A 23724-nucleotide genomic window follows, 5' to 3' on the forward strand; every position below is an offset into this window, starting at 1 on the left:
TGGAAATTGGACTTTTATAGTCAGTTAACGCCCTTGATTCGGGAAGATGCACCATCCCGAACGGCATGCATGTATGATAGCTTCAGTACAGTCACTGTTATCAATTTGCATCCTTATTGTATGTTCAGATACCGCCCTGTCATCTGGCGATATTTCCTATTTCCGTCTGACTGTAATTATCTTTCCTGTGAGCTGTTCACATGTTTCCTTCTCAGACACATTCAACCTTACATTTGGCTCATGGTATGCGAGGCAATGTCGAGCGTTGGTTGACAGACATAGTCCGGCTCTTCAAGGTAGGATAAACGTATGCAATTAAAATGCACTCTTCGATGTGTATTTCATGCATGAACAGAAATAATGTTTCACATTTGTGTTTACGCTCGTGTATTGAGATTGCTAAATTGTTTCAGTAAAGCTTTCAAAAATTGTATGGTATACATGTTGAGGACATTTCCAAATTCGATTTATCAGTGACAAAAATGATGTCTGATCCCGTGTTTTATGAGGTGAATACTTGACTTGTCTTTGCATGTGTTTGTGATGGATGCCACCGTTTCTGGTACGTCTAGTAACATCATTATTTGATAGTGATTCATAAACACATGCTCATGATATAGTGGGTATCCTACAGTCGACACTGCTTTTGACTGAGAGCTCTTATGAACATGGAAAGGGTTTGGTCGCCTTTATTTATTATCATTTTGCACGAACTTACAGACTTCGTTTCACACAGCTTCGTCTCATGAATGTTAATGCACTTTCAATTGGTTTTGTTACAGATGCCGTGGTGGGATAAATGCGTTGGGGCGGTAATGTATTAATTTGTTGATAAAAGTGAGACGAGTTTTACGACTCAATCAGAATTATTCGCGATACATGTATACATATATATAACGGCGGCCTGTAAATATACATGTCGTCTGAATCAGGCAAACCCCCGACTGAAAAAATGACACGCACTTAAGTGACTAGACCCCATTTCACAAAGTCACCGTAGAGCTAAGACTAACGTAAAGCTATATGAGTCGTATATACGACAGTCGTATACTCACTTTGTATAACGGTACCAAGCCGGCTGGTAATCAGAAGAATCTGGACAAGAGTCTGCGACTGAAAGACCATGTGATCCAGATGAGAGTCACATTGGTAGCCACTATGATAGCCATTGATGCTAGACCCGGGATGATCCGGGGTAGCACTCGATAGTTATTCAATATTTTACCAAGATTGTCAGAAGGGCTGTATTCCTGGTAGCAAATCCGGGTACTCTCCAAATGTCAGTCAACAGATTGGGAGGTACCAAACCTAAGGCACCGAGAACAATGGGGGTCGGACAACTTCGTACTTGGGATGCATGCGTGACATTTCGAAAAGCGAGGTCTGCATATTTGCTATGTTTTACCTGAATCTTGTCAATCACATTAGTGTCAAAAATTGTGTACACATTAGTGTACCGAAAATTCAATGATATCAATGATTTCATTGGATTTGTCAAAAAGGACAAGATCGGGTTTGTTGGCTACGTTTGTATTTCTCATTTTCCATGAAGCCCTCTACATATTCTGGGTCGTACCATGGATGGACCTCTGTGTCAAAACCACAAGCATGGCGAAGACAGTAGTAAAATGATCGAGCCACTCGATCATGTCGCTTTAGATAATGTGTTTGTGCCAAAGCGGGGCATCCACTGACAGTGTGTTGAGCAGTCTCATTAAATTCATTGCATAATTTACATTTCATAATTTATTTACATTTTGAGGCAAAATTACACATTGACGGTTTCGAGTGGGAAGTGACTGGTCCTGAGCAGCAAACAGAAAGCCTTCTGTTTCACTTTTCACGTCAGCCAACTTCATCCAGAAGGGTCACTGATCTTCTCAAGACACTGAACATAGACTCGATGCAGTCGCTCAGATAGCGTCTCCTTCAAAAACTCAGTCTGGGCCGATTTGCGATGACTCTTCGCTTGGTTGACACTCATTTCTGTACTGTCCAGCAGTTCAGAACCATCAACAAAATCAACATTGACATTGAGATTATGTCCCACATCCTTGGCTAGCTTAAGAGCGAGGGTGGTGGGATCTATTGTCTGACATAATTCTTCGTGTGAAGGTGTCAATGCTATGAATTTCCTATTCATCCTTTTAACAACAAGAAAAGAATCTTAAAGGACAGGTTAATTATTTTCATTTTTAACATTTTTATTTTTTAACATTATGCTTCGCCATAGCTTCGTCCTGGAAGTGACCTCAGTATCTCGATCTCCCCATCTTTATCATCAGAAACATCGCACGAAATTTCTCTCGTTAGTTAGTGTAATTTGAATGGTAGGCTGTTTAAATCGTCGCGTAACCTAAACCGGACTCACGACGAAGGTGTAGCTGTGAATGGTCCAGCGTATTTATCATTGAGGAAAAAAGTGAGTGAGTGATTAGATCAATTTAACGCCTTTTATTTATTTTTTGCAGTGTGGCGTGTGTCTGCTGATGGTAATGTACACATTTCAATACCTCATACGAAAACAAGATTTACATTAACGGTCAAACGTTTGATCAACCATGTACAGTTAAACTTTCGGTAAGGATGTAAAAACATGTGTAGGAATAATGCTATCATTTCATAACGAAGTCATAATCGTTTGATAGGCATTACTTAGAAGTTGGCGGATGACAAAGAAGACACATGGTATTGATAACAACTTCTTTATTTACTACCCAAGTTGAATTGGGTCTACTTTGAAATCATAATCCATTTTAAGAATGACTTTAAGAGTATCTAGTTAAGTTGTGAACACATTTGCTGAAATGGTGCTCGTTTTATTTTTTTCAGACGATTGCACATTTATGCTCTTGCTGTTTACCGCGAGTACGTAAACATGTCACCTATTCTGAAATATGGAACATTTAACCGTAATAAATCATGTTATAAACTTTCCCGTAAGCAGTGGAATAACCTTTACAATCTCTTTTCTCTTTGATACGTTTGTATGACGATACAGCGGTTTTGTAAACATGCACATACTGCAAGTTATGATATCCTGTGTTTTATTAACACGAAGTTGGATATTGACATTGTGTTGTTTTTAAGAACCACATGTACTTGTTTAACATGTATCAGATGCATGCAAACCTGTTACTACATGAAAACTGAAAAACAAATTTATGGGATGGAAACACGCATATACAACAGCATGACAAACACGCCTGCTTTGTTTGCACAAAATATATGAGATGTATAAATGAAATGTATGTATACTGTAAACAGCTATATTTCAGCGCCGTTAAAATATTGCGAATACCACACCAAAGACAATATTGCGACGAGATATTTTTGCGAGTTGCCGTGTTGATGATTGATAACTGATTACTGTGAGGTAACAGTGACATTAATTGGTCTGTTAACACTGTCATTTGTGATGTATTGTGTGACCATTCTGCATTCATTTGTGTTTTTAACTTATTGAGTAACTTGTGGTTCTGGTTGAAGATTTCAACGTTTGATGACGTGTTGCAATGAATAAAGTATGTATTTATTATTTATACTTATTTTTGCGTTTTTAAATTTTGCGATTGAGTCTCGTTCGCAAAACTCGCAATAATAAAACGGTCGCAAAAAAATCCCTGTTTACAGTATTCAAGCAATATCACGGCGAGAGACGCCTTAACTTGGTTTTACATGTTGTACACATGGAGGACATCGGTCCCGGACCTTTAACACCGACCATTCTAACCGTAAGGCAATCCCAACGTCCTTTTTACAAAAATCAATTATACTAAAGCTATGTTCTGTTGCAGAGAATTGGTGGGAAAAAGAAGTCGGCTGACCGTTCATTTGACAAATCGGTAATTTCGTTAACATAGATATACACATATATTTATTGTTATTGTAAGCATTACCAATATAGTCTTTATAAAAAGAACATATGTTTAGAATATTCAAATGTTTATACCGGGACCATCTTCTTTTATCGAGTGTATTTTATCTCCATTTTATTATGATAAATATCTTGAACCCATTCACCACCATAAAGCTTCATGCCGGAAGTGACGTCACCATCTCTGATTCTCGCTAATATGAGTAATTTGACAAAGTGGCTATTATTAGCAGCTCGCCATCCGATTCGGGCTCTAAAAGACGCTATGGTGCGGTGCATCTCCAGGGTAGACATAACAGATTATAATACACTTGATAATCGAGGATGTATTGGATGTACATGCACGTATAGATGAAGAATGGATTGTTCCTCAACATGTGCTTGATTGTGAGAAGTGTTGTTATTAGTTTACAGAATGTACATGTTTCAATGTTCACAGAAACGAAATGGACAAAATAAAAAGTGATCAAGCAAACGCGGGAGAGGGATAGTTAATAAACTGACTTTCAATGTTATCGTGTGAATATAATCTAAAACCTAAAATAAACAACACAATAGATAAAAGCAACAAAACATATTTCCATTTCCTGGACCACGTTACACAAAGCGATCTCAGGGCTAAGGCGATCGTAACTTTTAACATAGACTTACATAGACATTTGAAACGGGGCCTTGGAACAGTTACAAATGTAATCGACAGCACCCTTTCCATACTCATGCGAAATCTCTGCCTAAAGCAGGGTCCATTATACGATTCTGACTCCATCATAAGAATGTGGCACGAATCACTATCAAATGGTGATTATACCAGGTGTTTTCTGAAAGGTGAGCGTATCCTGCTCCACCGGTGACACCGTCATAAACACATGCAAGCCAACTGTTTACCTGAAACATACACGGCAGGAAAACACGGTACAGGTCGAAATAGGGAATTGCAACGGACATCATTTTAGTTATTGATGCGTCAAAATTGCAATTGTCTTCACATCTCTACCCTAATTTTTTGGAAAGATTGAATGAAGCCGGAGTCTATTATTTATGACGCTCTTTGAAATCTTCCTAGAAAGAGCATGCTCGATTGTACCTCAAAAGTTGTGAAATGTAGACACCAAAGGCTGGAGCTGCGGGAATACTGCTCGACATGAAGGGAAAATTGACTGTTGGAAGGTTGAAGTCATCCCTCTTATTATACAGTCTTGTGGAGAGTTTTTTGTTTTGCTCTGAATCTTTATACATAGATCTAAATGAAAAAGTTGAGACGGTCACTGATTTCTTTTATATTTAGTCCATATTTATTTGACCGTTATTGAACAACACATGCTTCGCCATAGTTATCAATGTGTGTGTGTGTGTGTGTGTGTGTGTGTGTGTGTGTGTGTGTGTGTGTGTGTGTGTGTGTGTGTGTGTGTGTGTGTGACAGTTTCTCTGACCACCCGATCCATTTAGTCGCCTTTTACGACCAGCATAACTTGATATGGGTCAATTCTGACTGGGGACTCCTACGGCGGCTATCTGTCAATAAGGAGTGAGTGAGTCGTATTTTACGTCGCTTCTAGCAGTTCAACCAAATTTTAACTTCGTCAATGACAATGTTTCAGTTGAGGAACGGGCTTTTCAAGCGAATTCTGTCATGGACCCCATACAATGACAACACAAACGCGACGACACTGAAGATTCTCGTCATAGGGCCAGAAGACAGTGGCAAGTCTGCCTTCATTAACAGTCTGGTGTCCATATTCCTGGGGAAAATAATCCACCTTGGTGACATGGAACAGGCGAGTAGTGAATGCTTCATGGTCAGTTATTGTACCATGAGAAATGCATTTATTAATGTCAACATTGATCCATAATATAACATAATTCGAACATTTATAGAGCATTTCACAATCGGAACATGCTACAACTGTCAATGAGTATATTGCTGGTATGACATTGGTTTTTCACATAAATGTTAACTGTTATGTTCATCAAAAATGTGTATAATAACAACAGATTGTGTTATGTATAAACCAGTCTGATAAATGTGGTAGAGTACAATACGGTTATAACGAACTCAAAGGGATCACTAATTTTAGTTCGTTATAACCGTAGTTCGTTATAAGCATATTTGCAGAATATATACAGTACATGGTCAGGACCAAAAACAAAGTTCGTTATATCCGTCAGTTCGTTATATGCGTGTTCGTTATAAACATTTTTACTGTATATGCAAATGAGGTCACCAAGCGGGAACAACTTTAACAAAGCTCTATACATCGATGCGATGTCTACTTCCTCAATACTATTTTGCCTAATTTTCTAAATACGCTCAGATAGTCAACTTAAACGTAGGGGTATTTGAAAATAACAGACGCAACCATTACACGAGACCATTGGCGATTCCCCATTTTCCTGGCCCTAAACACCACCGGCTTCTGGCTAGAATGTGTCGGTTTGCTAACGGTGGTACAAGACGTGATCGCCAAGCCTGCAGTTTTCTAATCGTCTGGTCAGTAACCCGAACTATAGTGACCTGGCGCAAGTTAACCACGATTTCATCGGCTGTTTTGGGCTCGATTTCCTGGTTTCTGATTAATCGGTTCTGGATTTGTGATGTTTCCCTGAGGTTCCCTGGTCGATCATTAACATCTCGAACATCTGCAAATCGCAGACTCAGACAGGTTGAAGATATTGGTGACCCCGTTTTTACCAGCTTGAAGCATGTCAGTTTCCCTTAGGCGTTCGTCACTTTGTAGAAGACACATTTCCAATCTGGTCACACATACTGCATTAAAGCCAGATTAGAGAGCTTACGTATTACTGTGGATAATACAATCAATAATGCAATGACTCAGAGCGAGTTGACGACCTTTCACTGAAGCGTCAAAATCAAGAATAATTTACGGTTGGTTGGTTTGTTGCACTAAGCCAGAAAATCCAATGATTAATATCATGAGCATCCATCCCACGCAATGGGGATCGATGACATGCATGAACGGAGTCAGCGAGCCTGACCACCCGATCCCGTTAGAGTCCACCTACAATGTTTTTGGTGTGTTGGGGCGTTAGGGTTCATGTTTCGAGACCGTTCTTTGTCTGGAAGTCCTTTTCCAAAGCTGATCGTTCTTATGACGACCAAGCATAACCTGTATATTTCATAATCCCCTACTTTTGTTGGAGATTATAAGTAATCGACACTTTGAAAACACGAAGATCGCATTATACTTTTGACGTCCAACTCGTTGTTAATGGCGTAAAGTAGTTGATAGCCTAAAATATCAGGGAATTTCAGCTGCAAATAAAATAAAATGCAGCATACATAAGATCCTAGTTTGCGTAACTATGACGTTAAACGTTCTTGTTTCTCTGTATGTTTTAAGAATGCCTTTTTCGTTTAAGATGGTATCTTTAATATTCACGTGTAATCTATGCAACGTAAATGTGTTTATCAACAGTGCCTCGAGAAAAGGCTAACTCATGGGAGAAAGGCCTTGCCTATAGTCATGTGTGAGTGTAAGGAAACATCAGAAGAAGACAGCTTGTACGATCAAGTCTTAAGGGCGATTGAAGCACAGACGCTACCCGGAGAAAACGTAAGAGTATTCTGTTCAATGATACTAATATTACTATCACAACGCTATGAAAATTCATAGCGTCAGATTAATAAGTATGGACGTCAGCTAAACTAGAAATGCATATGGATAAGGATCGGGTGGGCTGGATCCGTGACATAGCTGATTGCTGTAGTATCGACGTGGGTGTCACTCGTGTTACCAAACCCCGAGTTGGTCCAGATCCGATTATTTCACAGGCCGCCGTAATAGAGCTGCAATAATGTTGATTGCGAAAAGCAACATTACACACTTTTAGTAAATGAATAATTTTTATATAACATGGCTAAAATTTACAATTATTATCAAATTATTGTTTAAACACCTCAGTGTCCGTCATCATGTCTTGCTGTAACGACAGTCAGTTTGCTTCAGGTGTCTACAAACACAATGACAATAATGACTGAGGAGGTGGCACCTGATACGTCATTGGGAGTTATCTTTGTCGTCGATGTTCAGAAGATTGCAGGCTTAATGCAAACAGACTTAGTGGCCAAGTATGATAGTATCGCTGACCTTCTCAAACATTTCGGTAAGTTTTGTTTGTTGGTTTGTTTCTTGTTTAACGCTGCACTCAGCAATATTCCATCTATATGACGTCTGTCTGTAAATAATCGACTCTTTGACATCATGAGCATCGATCCACGCAGTTGAGATACGATGACATACATCATCAACCAAGTCAGCGAGCCTGACCACCCGATTCTGTTGGTCGCTTCTTATGACAAGCATAGTCGCTTTTTACGGCAAGCATGGGTTGCTGAAGACCTATTCTAACCCGGATCTTCACGGGTATTTCGGTAAGTCGTGGCATCATATGATACTGAGGGGTGTCGTCGTATGATACTGAGTGAGCGAGTTTGGCCCTTTTGAACACTTTTTGTATTCAACGTTCACAGCAAAAGCAAAGCCCGTAAAGATGCGTCGGAGTTTGCTATGCAGAGATGGCGTCCATTAGACAAGACAAGACAATTTTATTCAGTATAGATGCCAGTGGCCCAAAATACAGTCATATAAAGGTTTCATTTCTGAGCGCTATTTTGCATCCACACACACACACACACACACACACACGCGCACGCACGCACGCACGCACGCACGCACGCACGCACGCACGCACGCGCACACACACACACACACAGACTCACACACATAGGAGTGCAAGAAACCTCAGAAAGTGGTTTCGAGAGTGAGAAAGTGGAGTTTGGTTTTACACCTCTTTTACCAATATTTCAACCATATCGCGACGGGGGACACCAGACAAAGGCTTCATACTTTGTACCCATGTGTGGAATTGGACCCGGGCCTTCGGCGTAACAAGCGAACGCTTAACCACTAGTTCTAGGTTACCCCATCGCCCTCATGGGTTCGAATCGAGTTTGTTTCTAGGGTTGTCGGTACGCGTCCTCGTGGATTTTACCAAAGTTGTATGCGTCTAAGACTACATCTCCACCACATTGAGCGGACACGCCGTGATATAACTAACATAGTGTTTAAAGCGGCGTTAAACAAAATTTCCTTCTCACTCAAGTAAAGAGCACAGTTTGTAGTTGATAAGTAACGATTGTCGTCTATGTTTCAGATGTTCCAAGGTGTGTGGTTCTAACACATGCTGACATTCTAGAGCCTGATGTACGAGCTGTATTCGGAAATGGAGCTTTGAAAACTGCATTGCTTCAGGCCCAGATGATGTTTGACGTTCCTGAACATGATGTATTTCCCGTGAAGTGCTACACAGACGAGCAGCAGCTTCACCAGAACATGGACATATTGCTTCTTGATGCGTTGAATTCCATTTTAGAAATTCTAGACAGAAATAATGTAACTTGAATATACGGTCATGTTTGTTTAACGTCCCACTCAACGACATGCTAATTATAAGACGACCGCATGTGGTCGCGTATGTATTCGAACTTGGGCCAGCATGAGCAAAGTTTCACTCCGTCTTTAAAATATAATATTGTTATTGTTTAAAGTCACACTCAGCAATATTCCAGTTATATGACGGCGGCTGTAAATAATTTTATCTAGATGAGATATCCAGTGATTGAGGGCGTTCGGTTGGTCTTGTGGTTAAAGCGTTCGCTCGTCATGCCGAAGACCCGGTCAACCCGACCACTTGTACAACTTGGCAACTTGTAACCCGGAATCCCAAAGAGGATCAAAATTAGATTTACAAGAGACTAAAGAGGTTGCTATTAAAAGAAAGATTCACAAGCGAATTGCCATCTTTAATATTGATAATTATCAGTTATAGTTACCAATCAACCTACATGTAGCCTAGTGGTTAAAGCGTTCGCTCGTCTCGCCGAAGGCCCATGGATTACAATGTGTGAAGCCCATTTCTAGTGTCCCCCGACATGATATTGCTGAAATATTGCTATAAGTCACTCAATAAATCACGTGTAATTATCATCGATGCTGCAATAAAATGGCTATTTGAACTTTACTTTTTCTTGTATCTACATACATGCGTTATAACTATAACATAGATGCAGAAAGATATTTTATGAAAGGCCGTTTTTTGTTTTCATTAAATTTCTTTTGTGATAACGACCTATTATGTCGCCATGACATACTCGCATTACAATCTGGGTAATGTAGAAGGCTGCAGTGTTACTCTTCACATTCTCCGAAAAGGTCTTGGCGTGTTCGACTAGGCAGCGCTTCCTGAGGGCCCTGAGCTGATGATGAGTCTTACCAGCCTGACTGTGCCAGGATCATCCAAACCCTCTTTGCACATAATAATCTATTAACTGAAAGGTATATGAGGTACATTTGCGTGTAGAGAAATATACATGTGTATACAGATAGACACCTGGGGTATATATGTGTATACAGAAAGGAACATTTGGTGAGTCTGTGGGTACAGAAAGGTACATGTGGTGTATCTACGTATACAAAAAGGAACATGTGGTATATCTACGTATACAAAAAGGAACATGTGGTGTATCTACGTGTACAGAAAGGCACATGTGGTATATCTACGTATACAAAAAGGAACATGTGGTATATCTACGTATACAAAAAGGAACATGTGGTGTATCTACGTGTACAGAAAGGCACATGTGGCATATCTGCGTATACAGAAAGGAACATGTGGTATATCTACGTATACAAAAAGGAACATGTGGTGTATCCACGAGTACAGAAAGGCACATGTGGTATATCTGCGTATACAGAAAGGAACATTTGGTGTGTCTGTGGGTACAGAAAGGAACATGTGGTATATCTGCGTATACGGAAAGGTACATTTGGTATATGTGTATATACAGAAAGGAACATGTGGTGTATCTGTGGATACAGAAAGGAACATGTGGCATATCTACGTATACAGAAAGGAACATGTGGTATATCTGTGGATACAGAAAGGTACATGTGGTATATCTGTGGATACAGACAAGTTCATGTGGTATATTTAGGTATACAGAAAGGAACATGTGGTATATCTGTGGATACAGAAAGGCACATGTGGTATATCTGTGGATACAGAAAGGTACATGTGGTGTATCTGTGGATACAGAAAAGTACAGGTGGTATACCTGCGTATACAGAAAGGTACATTTGGTGTATCTGTGGATACAGAAAGGTACATGTGATACATCTAAGTATACAGAAATGTACATGTGGTGTATCTGTGGATACAGCTGTGACCAAACGATTGGTAATCAGGATGCACGAACGTACGGGCCAGTTTATCTAGAAAGCTCTTCAGTCATCATCATATTTAAAACAGGTCGTGATACGTTATCTTGGTTAGTAACATATAATCATTCGCAAACAGTAGCGATTTCACACACGTAACTACATCCCTCTCAAGGTAATTTTGTTTTCGTTTCAGATTTTCAATTGCGAGTGTATTTGACGTTGTGTTGTGTAAGCAGTGTCATGATGCTTGTTGATGTTATTGTTTAATAATGTCCATACAGGCAGTGGCAACATATTGTCATTATATGGCCGTAACATCGATAGCTTCATGTCGGCTTGCGAACAATGTGATGGATTAGAAGATAAACAAGCCATCTGTGTTTGCAATTTAGCGATCTCGAACGTCATATATTTTTGGACAAGAATACGAAAATGTACGAGCAAGGATTCTATCACACCTACACCAACACCAGCCACACACATACACCCTCCACCCACCCACTCCACACACACACATACACACTCCACCCACCCACTCCACACACACATACACACTCCACCCCTCCACTCAACCCACCCTCCACACACATACACCCTCCACTCACTAACTCCACACACACATACACACTCCACCCACCCACTCAACCCACACACACACACTCCACCCACCCTCCAAACACACACACACACTCCACCCACCCTCCAAACACGCCACCCGCCCACCCACACACACACTCCACACACATACTCCACACACACACACACACACTCCACACACATACTCCACACACACACACACACTTCACTCACCAACTCCACACACACACATACACCTACCCACTCCACACACACACACACACCACACACATACACCCTCCACCCACCCACTCCACACACACACATACACACTCCACCCACCCACTCAACCCACCCTCCACACACATACACCCTCCACTCACCAACTCCACACACACATACACACTCCACCCACCCACTCAACCCACACACACACACACACACACGCACGCACGCACGTACGCACGCACGCACGCACGCACGCACGCACGGCCAATAGGAGTGCAAGAAACCTAAGAAGGTGGTTTCGAGAGTGAGAAAGTGTAGTATGGTTTTACACCGCTTTTACGAATATTTGAACCATATCGCGACGGGGGACACCAGACAAAGGCTTCATACTTTGTACCCATGTGTGGAATTGGACCCGGGCCTTCGGCGTAACAAGCGAACGCTTAACCACTAGTTCTAGGTTACCCCATCGCCCTCATGGGTTCGAATCGAGTTTGTTTCTATGCGTCTAAAACTACATCTCCAGCACATTGAGCGGACACGCCGTGATATAACTAACATAGTGTTTAAAGCGGCGTTAAACAAAATTCACTCTCTCTCAAGTAAAAAGCACAGTTTGTAGTTGATAAATAACGATTTCATAATTAACGCCTTCACAGACAAACACCCTCCACACGTGTATTCGGACTTCTGTGATCGAATTTAGATTCTACGAGTACCATGCTACTGAAGATTTTTTTATTCTTTGATATCTCAAAGTGAACAAGTCATTTAACATAAAAAGTTGCTTGTGAATATCTCGATCTATGGAATTCCTCGACATCGATGCATATAAATATGTCTGATTAGACTTGTATGCATTTCATATAGGAGCATTATCAAAATATATTTTTTTTGGTGACGGTTTTGACGTTCTGGACCTTAACCTACACTGGTTTGATGATACGATATCTACACAAGTAGGGGTGGAGAGATAGACTGTAAGTAGTTCTGAATATGTATCACAGACACTAAGGGAATATTTTCAACATAATACATTACATTCTACAGAAAAGTTCCGCGAGTTTTTAACCATTTCGACAACCTGTCATCCTAACAATGGACGTGGGATGAGGGGAAATGGGGTTTAACGTCGCGTCCAAGATCATTGCTCTTATATAGCGACGTGAATGCACGTGTGTCAGGCTACTTGTACTAGACAGGACTGATGCCAATTCATAGTGCTCGCACACTGAGATACCATCCTGGAGTTTAACAGGAATACCCCACTCAGACACAGTATACTGACTCCGAGCCGACCAGTTCTTATTTTTGTCCCTTAAGGCCGAGCGCCATACAGGGTAACAACAAATACCACATTTTAACGTCTTTTGGTTTCGAACCCCGGACTTCCTATCTACCACTAGACCACGAAGCCGGTCCCCAACAATGGAAGATGTCATATGCAACATGTTACGAAGTAATTAACTGTATGTCTTTGTAGAAGGGGGCGGTCAGGTAGCCTCGTGGTTAAAGCGTTCGCTCGTCACACCGAAGACCCGGGTTCGATTCCCGACATTGGTACAATGAGTGAAGCCCATTTCTGGTGTCCCCCGCCGTGATATTGCTGGAATATTGCTAAAAGCGGCGTAAAATCAAACTCACTCACTCACTCACTCTTTGTAGAGGTTTTAATGCCTTTAAAAAATCACTATGTATACGTTCCCAATATTTTGAACCTGTAGGAACATAAGTACTTAATACTGAAGTAGATTAGATACATGTTATTTAAATCAGCGCGTCTCCAAATTAATTCATTGCTTGCAAGCTATTGGCAGATGTGTCATTCCCCCATTTCTACCTTCACAGGACCAGACTTAAGGTCTTGGCGTACAACATGGCAAAACGACTTTCTAAGAAGTTCTCAATGAATCCGGTAGGTTTCTCTCATTCATTGTTACATTGAGTGATTTGGTTTATCGCCGCTTTTAACAATATTCCAGGTATACCACAGTGTGATGCATAATGTGTGAGCAACGCCCGAAGTGATACAGGTCGCATGATCACATATTTTCCACTTTGGTGTGGTGCTGAAACACCTAGAAACATTATCAGGGCACCGGCTTCGAACGTTCAATCATTGGTTTCGGGCGTGACCAAGGGACGCAACTCTGCGTATTGCGCCGTCTTAGACGATTGACCCTGAGATCACAGTAAGGGTTCTGACACTCCTAAGGGACGTAACTCTTAACAGCGGCGCCTCAGACTACTGGGACTCCCATGTCCCCCGAGACATTTTTTTCTTTGCATTACAGGGGGCACGGCTGGCCCAGTCGTCTCAGGCGCCACGATTCGCTGTGCAGAGTTGCGTCCCTTGGGTACGCCAGGACCTATGATTGTGGGTTCGATTCCCTGTTCGCCCCGATTATGTTTCCAGGTTTGTCAGCACCATACCCGTGCTCGTGGGTTTCACCGAAGTGGTAAACGTCTGAGACCTGCATCACTTCGGGCTTTCCTCCCACATTGAGCTGATACGCCGTTATATGACTGGAATACTGTTAAAAGCGGCGTTAAACCCAACTCACTCACTCACTTTTTACATTACATACTTGTTTGTGATAGTACTGGTTCAAAGTGGCAGAAAACAATTAACGATACACCCAGTGACACATAAATATTGTTTGTAGGACTGGAGGGGACATCCGCCTTTTACCGAAGAGGTAAATATGTTTTGAATATTAACAAATATGTATTTTTTTAAATACCATTGCGTAATGCTCTTCTAACATAACAACGACTTGCATTGGCACACATTCATATACGTGGTGCGATGTGTATGTTTAGCTTTCCTTGCACATCCTGCTGGCGCTTGGGTCGTTGTCTATAATATCAATCACTGGATTGTCTGGTCCCGACTATTGTGTTTGTTTGCTTGTGTGTTGTTTAACGCCGCAATACTTTGACATCATGAGCATCGACCCACGGAATTGGGATACAATGACGTGTACCAACCAAGTAAGCGGGCCTGACCACCCGATCCCGTTAGTCGCCTCTTACGACAAGTACAGTCGCCTTTTACGGCAAGCATGGGTTGCTGAAGACCTATTCTATCCCGGACACGTGCTATTAGGAATATTGCAAGTTTCACGCAAGTATAATCATTTTAAAACAAATCACCTATATTTTGCACTTTATCTGCGCCACTGTCTATGTTATGGTACCCAAGGGTTAAGATAGAAAAAGCTGAAACAAGAGCGAGAAGGGACTTCTTCCATTTTTTCCTTGTACATTATATGCGTCGCTATATGGCTGAAATAATGCCGATGCGACGTTAACTTATAGCTTATATGACATGCGACATTACTTCATACGGCAGAGGGAGTATACAAAGGTTGTTTTTCTTACCCGGAATCCCCAAGATCTATATCAATGGTGCTTAGGTAGGTTAGTTTTGCTCAGTGTTTCGTTTGTTTCAGACACGTCATGAACTATTGCAGTACGTGACATCATGGAGACCAAGTGAGCTCGTACAAAAAACATATGGACGAAAGCCTATTCGGTTTCTGATTTTCGGCCCATCAGGTCACGGGAAGTCCTCCTTTATCTCAAGCATTAAGTCGTGTCTTGATGGAGAGATTGGGCAGGGGGCTGTTGTTGGAGCGGGGATGGCACAAGTCAGCCGACAGGTACTTACCAATGGGCGATCTATTTGCAATTAATCGTTCACCTTTTATCAGCTACGTCACTGCTGGGCCTGCGGAACAACTCGTAAGAAAAGTATGCCAGTACTGACCTAATTCTTACATAGAATTTGTTTGTTTATTTGTTTGTTGTCCCTCTGACACAGCAACTGCGTTTTGTGTAGGGACATATATGTCCAAATGGCATCCAGGGGTTAACGCCGCACTAAGCAATATTCCAGCTATATGACGGCGGTCTGTAAATAATCGAGTCTGGACCAGACAATCCAGTGACTGACATCGTGAGCATCGATCCACGCAATTGGGATACGATGACATGCATCAACTAAGTCAGCGAGCCTGACCACCCGATCCCGTTAGTAGCCTTTTACGACAAGCATAGTCGCCTTTTACGACAAGCATGGGTTGCTGAAGACCCCGAGTCTTCAAGGGTTGCATTGTAGTATGTTTGGTGTCAAGGCCAAATTAGTACTAATTGAGTTGTTTGAATATTGATATATTTTGTAGATTAACTGCATTTATTTAAAATCTGAGATCGAAAAACACTTTTTTATAATTCCCGTGAGTACTTTTAGTATAAGGTTAAATGACAAAGAAAACTTAACTCATGCTTAATGTAAACGAACAATTTGTCACAAACTGATAGCAGTTACTGTCACGCTTCAGTACAACGAACATCCGCTGATATACAAGGGAGAAGACCTACCGTTCGTGTTGTGTGACTCCCGGGGCCTGCATGAGGAAGGAGGAGGCGCTGCGATTGATGGGATCCGGATGGTTATTACTGGACAATTTCAACAAGGAGAAATTGTAGGCTGTTGAAACATTTTAGTTCCATTTTTTGCACGTCCTCAATACAAGTATATCTGAGATGTTAATTTAGCATTATTATCTATATAGTAGCTGTAAACCTTTACATACATGATGGGGGAGTAACAGCCTAGTGGTTACGTTGGGGCCACATTCTGAAGGCACGGGTTCGCATGTGTCTTAAATGAAACAGTGAGTGAGTGAGTGAGTTGGGTTTAACGCCGCTTTTAACAGTATTCCAGTTATATCGCGGCGTGTCAGCTTAATGTGGGAGGAAAGCCCGAAGTGATGCAGGTCTTAGACGTTTACCACTTCGGTGAAACCCACGAGCACGGGTATGGTGCTGACAAACCTAGAAACATAATCGGGGCGAACCGGGATTCGAACCCACAATCATAGGTTTCTGGCGTGCCCAAGGGACGCAACTCTGCACAGCTTAAATGAAACAGAAGAGGGGTGGTTGAAGTGTGCTGAGCATTACGAAGGATGTGTGGTATACTCTTAACAGTTTTCATGTATTCAAAGTATAAAACAGTCTCCAGGCTGCATTTGAACCAAATACACACCCAGACAGCGTATTTGTTCATCAAATATTTTCAAATAGTTTATTCGGATAAGATAAACCTTTGCACATGGACAGGTGGGACAACTGTTATTTTATCTCAATACAATATTTATGATACACGATATGATACAGATTTTTTTCAAATATACAACAATATTATTAATTAGCTTAACTTTTTTTGTTGCTACTATTTGATTAATTTTTGCCCGTGATGGATACTTGTAATAGTAGCTTGGGATGTAGAGGGTTATTCCAAAAGCCTTCCATGTGGACATGGTATCAACCTTAGGGAACGATACTCCTTTCCTTGTCACTGTTGTACGATTGGCAGCGGAGATTTAAGAGGGAAAGAGAGAACCCCGAAGATCCCAGAGTAGGAAAACCTTCAACTGCCACCATTAAGGAAAATGTTGTACAAAATATGATAGGATCATGTGGATGATCGACGACTCACCACATTGTCCATACATGAAAGAGTTGAGAACATTCTGAAGAATGAACTGGAAATGACAAAGGTTACAACACTCTGGGTTCCAAGGTTTATCATTCCTGATCAGAACCACCCCAGATTGTATTGTGATAATAAACATCGTTTGAAAGCAGACTGATATTGTGCGATTTGTAACCATGGACGAGTCTTGGGTTCATCTCAATCAGCCAGAGACCACACTAACGGCAAGGTGATGGCTTCGGTTTTATGGGATTCCAAAGGACTCCAACTGGTGGACTACCTCCCCAAAAGGTCCGACCTGATCAGAAACACCCCAGATTGTATTGTGATAATTTACGTCGTTTGAAAGCAGACTGATATTGTGCGATTTGTGACCATGGACGAGTCTTGGGTTCATCTCTATCAGCCAGAGACTACACGAAGGGCAAGGTGATGGCTTCGGTTTAATGGGATTCCAAAGGAATTCCACTGGTGGACTACCTCCCCAAAAGGTCAGACCATCAATGGCCAACATTACACAAATAAACTCAGGGCACTAAGTGAGAATATCAAGACTCTTCGTCGTGGAAACTCACTTAAAGATGTCTTTGTTTCCACCAGGTCAGTGCGCGTGTCAGTTGTCGCCACCGTTGCGATGCAAGGCTGTGAGTTTCAATTCACTAAACGTCCTCCGTGTTCACCAGATTTGGCACCGTGAGATTTCCAATACGTGGCAAGCATTATGCAAATGAGGATGGCATTTCTGCTGTAGAGGTCTTTTTACATCTCCAGAAGGAAACCTTCTACAAAGGTGGATCCAGGCAGCATTGTTGACAAAAGTGGAATATGTTGAAAATAATTAGCAACCTACTTCATCGTAGTTATGCTCAGAGCCGTTAAACCGTCCCGGTAATACATTAATATTCTCTCATTGTAATCTAAATAATGAATAATCCTTATACGTAATTTAGCTGAAATATTGCTCAGAACGGCGTAAGACAACGCACAAACAAACAAAAACGTTCCAAGTGATACCTCCTATGCTTAAAAACCTCTGACGTGGTTCCTATTAATGGTGTGTTGTTTTTTCTTCAAGATGCCAACCCAACGGGAAATGCTAATTGACCCAGCAATGCCTTTCAAAGCTACGGATCTTCCCTTGGGGATAATCTTTGTTGTTGATGCAACAAAGTCAGAGAATCTCCGTACAAAACATTCATTCGCATTGTATCTAGAAAAGATAATCGATTTCCTCAATGACAATGGTAAGAATTAACATTATGGAAACAAGTATATCATTCACTGGGTGAACAAGAAACACCTCATAATTAACATCACTTTATCGTAATGTCCACGATACGGAACACATCAGTACGAGTTTATGAACTGGTGACACAATGTCATACAGCGCTGTGTGTACTGACGCTGCCAGAATTGGTACAATCCAAGAATCACGGTTATAATTCTTGGTCTGGCAAAGCCATACCTGTGATAATTGGTTTTACGAAACAATAGCAAGTGTCTACGATAGTAATAACTGCTGTCTTTTCCGTGAGGCAAGTACACCCAATCTCAAATTTTAAAATCTTCAATACCAGTCTTGTTCCATTTTTTGCAAGAAGAGAAGAGAAACAGAAACTAATATGGATAGTCCAGCAAAAATCCTTTTCTTAATTTCAGAAATTCCCCGATGCGTTGTCATGACACACACTGATGTTGTGGTTACATCTGACTTGAAGAGAAGATAAACACTAACTAATATGGATGGTCTAACAAAAATCCTTTTCTTAATTTCAGAAATTCCCCGATGCGTTGTTATGACACACACTGATGCTGTGGTTACATCTGACTTAAAGAGAAGAGAAACACAATTTTGAAACTAATATGGATGGTCTAACAAAAATCCTTTTCTTAATTTCAGAAATTCCTCGATGCGTTGTTATGACACACACTGATGCTGTGGTTTCATCTGACTTGAAGACGACGTTCTCGAATAAGTCACTCGAAACGGCAGTCGATTCTTCCGGAAAGCTTTTCCGTGTACCTAAGAATAATGTGTACCCTGTTAAATGTTACACAGAAGAAACGGGGACAAAAAAGAAGGTTGACATCTTGCTGTTATGTGCCTTAAAGGGCGTACTGATTGCTGCTAGGCATAGGGCGGAGTTCATAGCGAGATCAAATACGCGATCACAAATACGAGACCACGGGTTCCAGCCTCTAGGCGGACGTGCTTCTGATATTTAAATACAGATATATTACACACTGGAGCCCGGACATAGGTGAAACTATTTTCGGTAATTCTCACTGAGCTTTATGTTTGGTTTCTTGCTGATCGTCCAGTTCGGTCCAGTTGTTTTATTGTTTGCGACGACCCACATAGCAGCATGTCGTCATATCAAGGCATTTTCGCAAATTACTAATTATATACTAAACATACGCTATTGCATTGTTCATGGCGTCACAAATGATTTACGTGACGTTCCAACAATAGTCTCACGGAGCCAATACCCCCATTTGAGAAACCCATCGTTTTCTACATCACTCAGACAATGACAGTGGGTAATATATACAAAATAAACATACTCGTGGATTCTAATTCCGGATTATCTAAGTCCCTCGACAATGCTCGGAATTTATAAAATACATTCACTTTAGGAGTCAGAAAAGGGAGAATGTATCAAACCAAAACAAAACGTTCAACATTATCAACAAAAGCAATTATTCCCCCCCAAAAGGCCTAAATATGATTCAGTTGCTTAATTGTTTTCTAAGTGCGGTGATCAACGCTGTCGTACTTGAAGTAACATAATTAAAGGATGTTCTTTGATAAAAAAAATGTCATTGACGTTATTTGCAGTGGTGGTAATGAAAAGTATATCGGGAAAACGGAACTGAAATTAAACAAGCGAAACAATCTGTTCCGCTCGCAGATAAAATAGTCACCTCACTGAACTATTCCACTTAAAAACATGTAGATAAAATGGAAGAGACCATGTTTATGTTTTCCTGTTATACAAACACAATTATGATGACATTACCACAAAAAGAGCAGCATGTAATACATTAATATTGATATAAGTGTAAAGTCAAACATTCACTATTCCGTTGTACCTTGTATTGTGACGACACAGTCCAACTGATGCAATGAGATTATGTTACTAAGCAACGTCCTTTTGTCTGTTTTTCAGCTTACACAATGTGTATTGTTCTACCGTCGTTTCTGCTTCAAGTTCTCTACATTTTCCATACATTGTGTTTGATACTTTTCTGTGATTAAGTTGGATCTGACAGTCAGAAGTACAAATATATACATGATATTGTTTTATCCATGACGTAGATTCATAAACAAAACGTTCAGAAAGTAGCTATGTCAATCACGCCTTAGTTCTGTCATAGCATTGTTCTAGGGTTATTAATTTATGTGACATTATACATGGTTGAAACAATATAGTGACGTCATAAGAAAGGTTTTTGAGAACACAAAGGCCTCACAAACTATAATCTTTTTAAAGTAAAAGTAGACATGAAGAATATAAATAACATTGTGATGAATTTATGTGCTGTTTTTCGATATTTTACTGTAGAGGTTGTGCGTACACTGCATTGACATAAATCAAAATACAGATTGTAAATTATGTATCCAGTCCTGTGTAAGTGACATGTATAAATAAACATGTATGTATAAAATGGTTGCTGAGTAATGTTTTTTTAATTTCTGTTACCATGTTTCATTAAATTGTTACTGTGTTACTGTTTTATTGATTCGAGCGAACGTGTGAGAGAGAGGCGTATAAAAGTCACGTTTCAGAAAATAAAATTTCCCTCTGACATGTTTCATTGATATCCTCAGGGACACTAGGGAAGGATGCAAGTATGGTAAAAAAGTACGTTTTTTGTATTAGCATCTATGATCTCCCCGTCGGGAGGCCGTGGTACAGTACATGTAGGTCACCAGCAAAGTATGCTGTCCGTAGGCTCAGACGCCTTTGGTTGTACCTCATCGCACCCCATTAACGTGTGGGGCTGTTCATGATATCAATCACTGGTTCGTCCAGACTCATTTATTTTGTGCCCGTCGCCTGAAAGCTGGAATATTGGTGCGTCCGGTGTTAAACAACAAGCAAACATGTCAATGTTTAATCGATCATCCCGTGCTTCTCCAAACTAATTATCAATCTTGAAATTGCAACCAATTGCTGAAGTTTGAATATCGGTATGATGTTTCTGGCTTATTAAAAGAGGGTTCATAGAGCCTTTTGGTCTCAGACAGAAGGAATTTCGTTGTAGTGATTTTGTTGTTGTGGATATTACAGAAAGTCATAGAAGTATATTCACAATAATGTTGATTGAATTGAGCAAATTGTTTCACATTGACAAGTAAAAGGGGGTAACATAGCAATATTGTGGGCAGACAAGAAGATGACTTCTACGAAACAGGTCAAAATCCTACCAATATCGTTGGAAAGATGTGTATCAATGAGAAAGGGAATTATGTTGAAAAAATAAATTGAATGTCTTTATTTGTCTGTTGTTTAACGCCGAACTCAGCAATATTCCAGCTATATGACGGCGGTCTGTAAATAATCAAGTCCTGACCAGACAATCCAGTGATTAATATCATGAGCATCGATCCACGCAATTGGGATCGATGACATGGATCAACCAAGTCAGCGAGCCTCACCACCCGATCCCGTCAGTCGCCTTTTACGACAAGCATAGTCGCCTTTTACGACAAGCATGGGTTGCTGAAGACCTATTCTACCCCGGATCTTCTTGAGTCGAGTCTTTCTTTGTGAGGCTCAACCACCTTGCATATATGGATTTGAAAAGAGCCACAGTAAACGGTATCACTATTGTGTTTGGAAGGGAAACACGTGTGTATACCGAGACTGTTTTGCAATGTAGATAAATATACATGTAATATGATTTTCATTCGGTGTCCTATTTAGTTGATGCAAAGTTTCTTTATTGAAACCGGAATTAAACATTGTCCTACAACAAATATATTATCCCTTAGTTCTAGTTGTGCGGGTGAGTTTCATCAAAATACACGAGGCATGAAGTAATTGATTTTTTCTGAATTTTTCTGACGTGATATATAAGAATATATTGTTTTACCCAGTTCTGTCTATAAATGTTGCAATGGTATTGCCGTCATGCTAGCTTCTGACCGACGTTTTCAAACATTTGAATTTGGTTTCGTGTAGCTGTTGTCACTTCATCGTTGATGATCAAAGTCAGCTAAACAACAGAAACACAATGACCCATAGTATTGACCAAATATAAGTAGCACTGTTATATCATGTACACGGTTGGTTCAGTTTCCCTTATTGACAGGAAAATCAGAATCAGTCGACACAACGAAGTCCATGTTGTCTCCCCGTCGTAGATTTAGTTCAGTTAAGTTTGTTAATTTACGCCGCACTCAGCAGTATTCCAGCTATATGACGGCGGTCTGTAAATAGTCGAGTCTGGACGAGACAATCCAGTGATTAATATCATGAGCATCGATCCACGCAATTGGGATCGATGAAATGCTTCAACCAAGTCAGCGAGCCTGGCTAGCCGATCCCGTTTGTCGCCTTTTTCGACAAGCACAGTCGCTTTTTACGACAATCATGATTTGCTGAAGATCTATTAATAATACCCTGAACACTACTGTGCATTTAGTCGATTCATTCCTGTAATTACTTGTAGATTATAAATCATAACAGGAGGTATATATATTGATGTAACAATAACGTTGAAGAGTCGTTTCCTCGTGTGTGGCGCTTCTGCAAAGAAGCGGACATAAAATTCACACTATATACCTTGCTTTGAATAATAATTTGAAGGTACGCCTTCGTTCACTGTGGAAACTGTCAGCCATGCATGCTGTACTTTTATTTTCATTTACATACATTATGTAGAGCAATTACACTACGAAACTAGTACTAGATTGATAAAATATGATCACACTTCTTTTCACTTCGAATTCCCGCAATGGAGGTTTCGTTGCTATATCCACCTATCATACCATTCTTGGAGCAAAGCCTGCAGAGACCTGTGATCGTGGGTTCGAATCCCGGCTCGCAGTGACTCTATTTCTAGTGCTGTGTGGGGTAACTGGCTTGTTTATTAGGTGATAAAGTGTTTTGGAGTGTATTTGGTTATAAACTTTACTTTGTTTTTTTATTTATTTGTTTTCCAATACCGCTTCTCCAACTATTAATAACGATCTTTAAATAGACCTGTCTGTGTCAGGCAAGTCGGTTGTTGGTGTTGTGAGCAACGATCCACTTCCACGTGGGTTCGGGACCCGCATTAAACCGAGCCTG

General features: G+C 40.7%; 2 protein-coding genes across 3 annotated transcripts; both read left to right on the forward strand.

Annotated features, from left to right (window-relative positions):
* The first annotated feature begins 242 nt into the window (after positions 1-242).
* Positions 243-9876, forward strand: LOC139461825 (interferon-induced protein 44-like). Of its 2 annotated transcripts, XM_071243305.1 has the most exons (9): positions 243-296; positions 783-812; positions 2472-2492; positions 2833-2868; positions 3798-3845; positions 5476-5652; positions 7312-7449; positions 7843-7999; positions 9050-9876. In XM_071243305.1, the coding sequence occupies exons 1-9, from the start codon at positions 246-248 to the stop codon at positions 9295-9297; spliced, it is 906 nt and encodes a 301-aa protein (XP_071099406.1). In that variant the 5' UTR covers positions 243-245; the 3' UTR covers positions 9298-9876. The 2 variants fall into 2 exon arrangements, with proteins under 2 accessions (XP_071099406.1, XP_071099407.1); XM_071243306.1 differs by lacking the exon at positions 2833-2868.
* Positions 9877-11256: 1380 nt separating this feature from the next.
* Positions 11257-21178, forward strand: LOC139461826 (interferon-induced protein 44-like). Its single transcript, XM_071243307.1, has 7 exons — positions 11257-11287; positions 13768-13834; positions 14586-14618; positions 15375-15584; positions 16266-16409; positions 18501-18669; positions 19326-21178. The coding sequence occupies exons 2-7, from the start codon at positions 13796-13798 to the stop codon at positions 19649-19651; spliced, it is 921 nt and encodes a 306-aa protein (XP_071099408.1). The 5' UTR covers positions 11257-11287; positions 13768-13795; the 3' UTR covers positions 19652-21178.
* Positions 21179-23724: the final 2546 nt, after the last annotated feature.

This window comes from Haliotis cracherodii, unplaced genomic scaffold (assembly GCF_022045235.1).
Source record: "Haliotis cracherodii isolate W230 unplaced genomic scaffold, xgHalCrac1.p SCAF_15, whole genome shotgun sequence".
NCBI classification, from domain to species: domain Eukaryota; kingdom Metazoa; phylum Mollusca; class Gastropoda; order Lepetellida; family Haliotidae; genus Haliotis; species Haliotis cracherodii.

Bases quoted from the DNA above. Each gene is read 5' to 3' on its own strand.
- LOC139461826 (XM_071243307.1), top strand. From the start codon at position 13,796: ATGGCAAAACGACTTTCTAAGAAGTTCTCAATGAATCCG. The intron at 14,619-15,374 runs GTAAATATGTTT...CGTTTGTTTCAG, and splicing joins ATCCGCCTTTTACCGAAGAG to ACACGTCATGAACTATTGCA. The intron at 16,410-18,500 runs GTAGGCTGTTGA...TTTTTCTTCAAG, and splicing joins AATTTCAACAAGGAGAAATT to ATGCCAACCCAACGGGAAAT.
- LOC139461825 (XM_071243305.1), top strand. From the start codon at position 246: ATGCGAGGCAATGTCGAGCGTTGGTTGACAGACATAGTCCGGCTCTTC. The intron at 813-2,471 runs GTAATGTATTAA...TATTTTTTGCAG, and splicing joins GGGATAAATGCGTTGGGGCG to TGTGGCGTGTGTCTGCTGAT. The intron at 5,653-7,311 runs GCGAGTAGTGAA...GTTTATCAACAG, and splicing joins ACCTTGGTGACATGGAACAG to TGCCTCGAGAAAAGGCTAAC.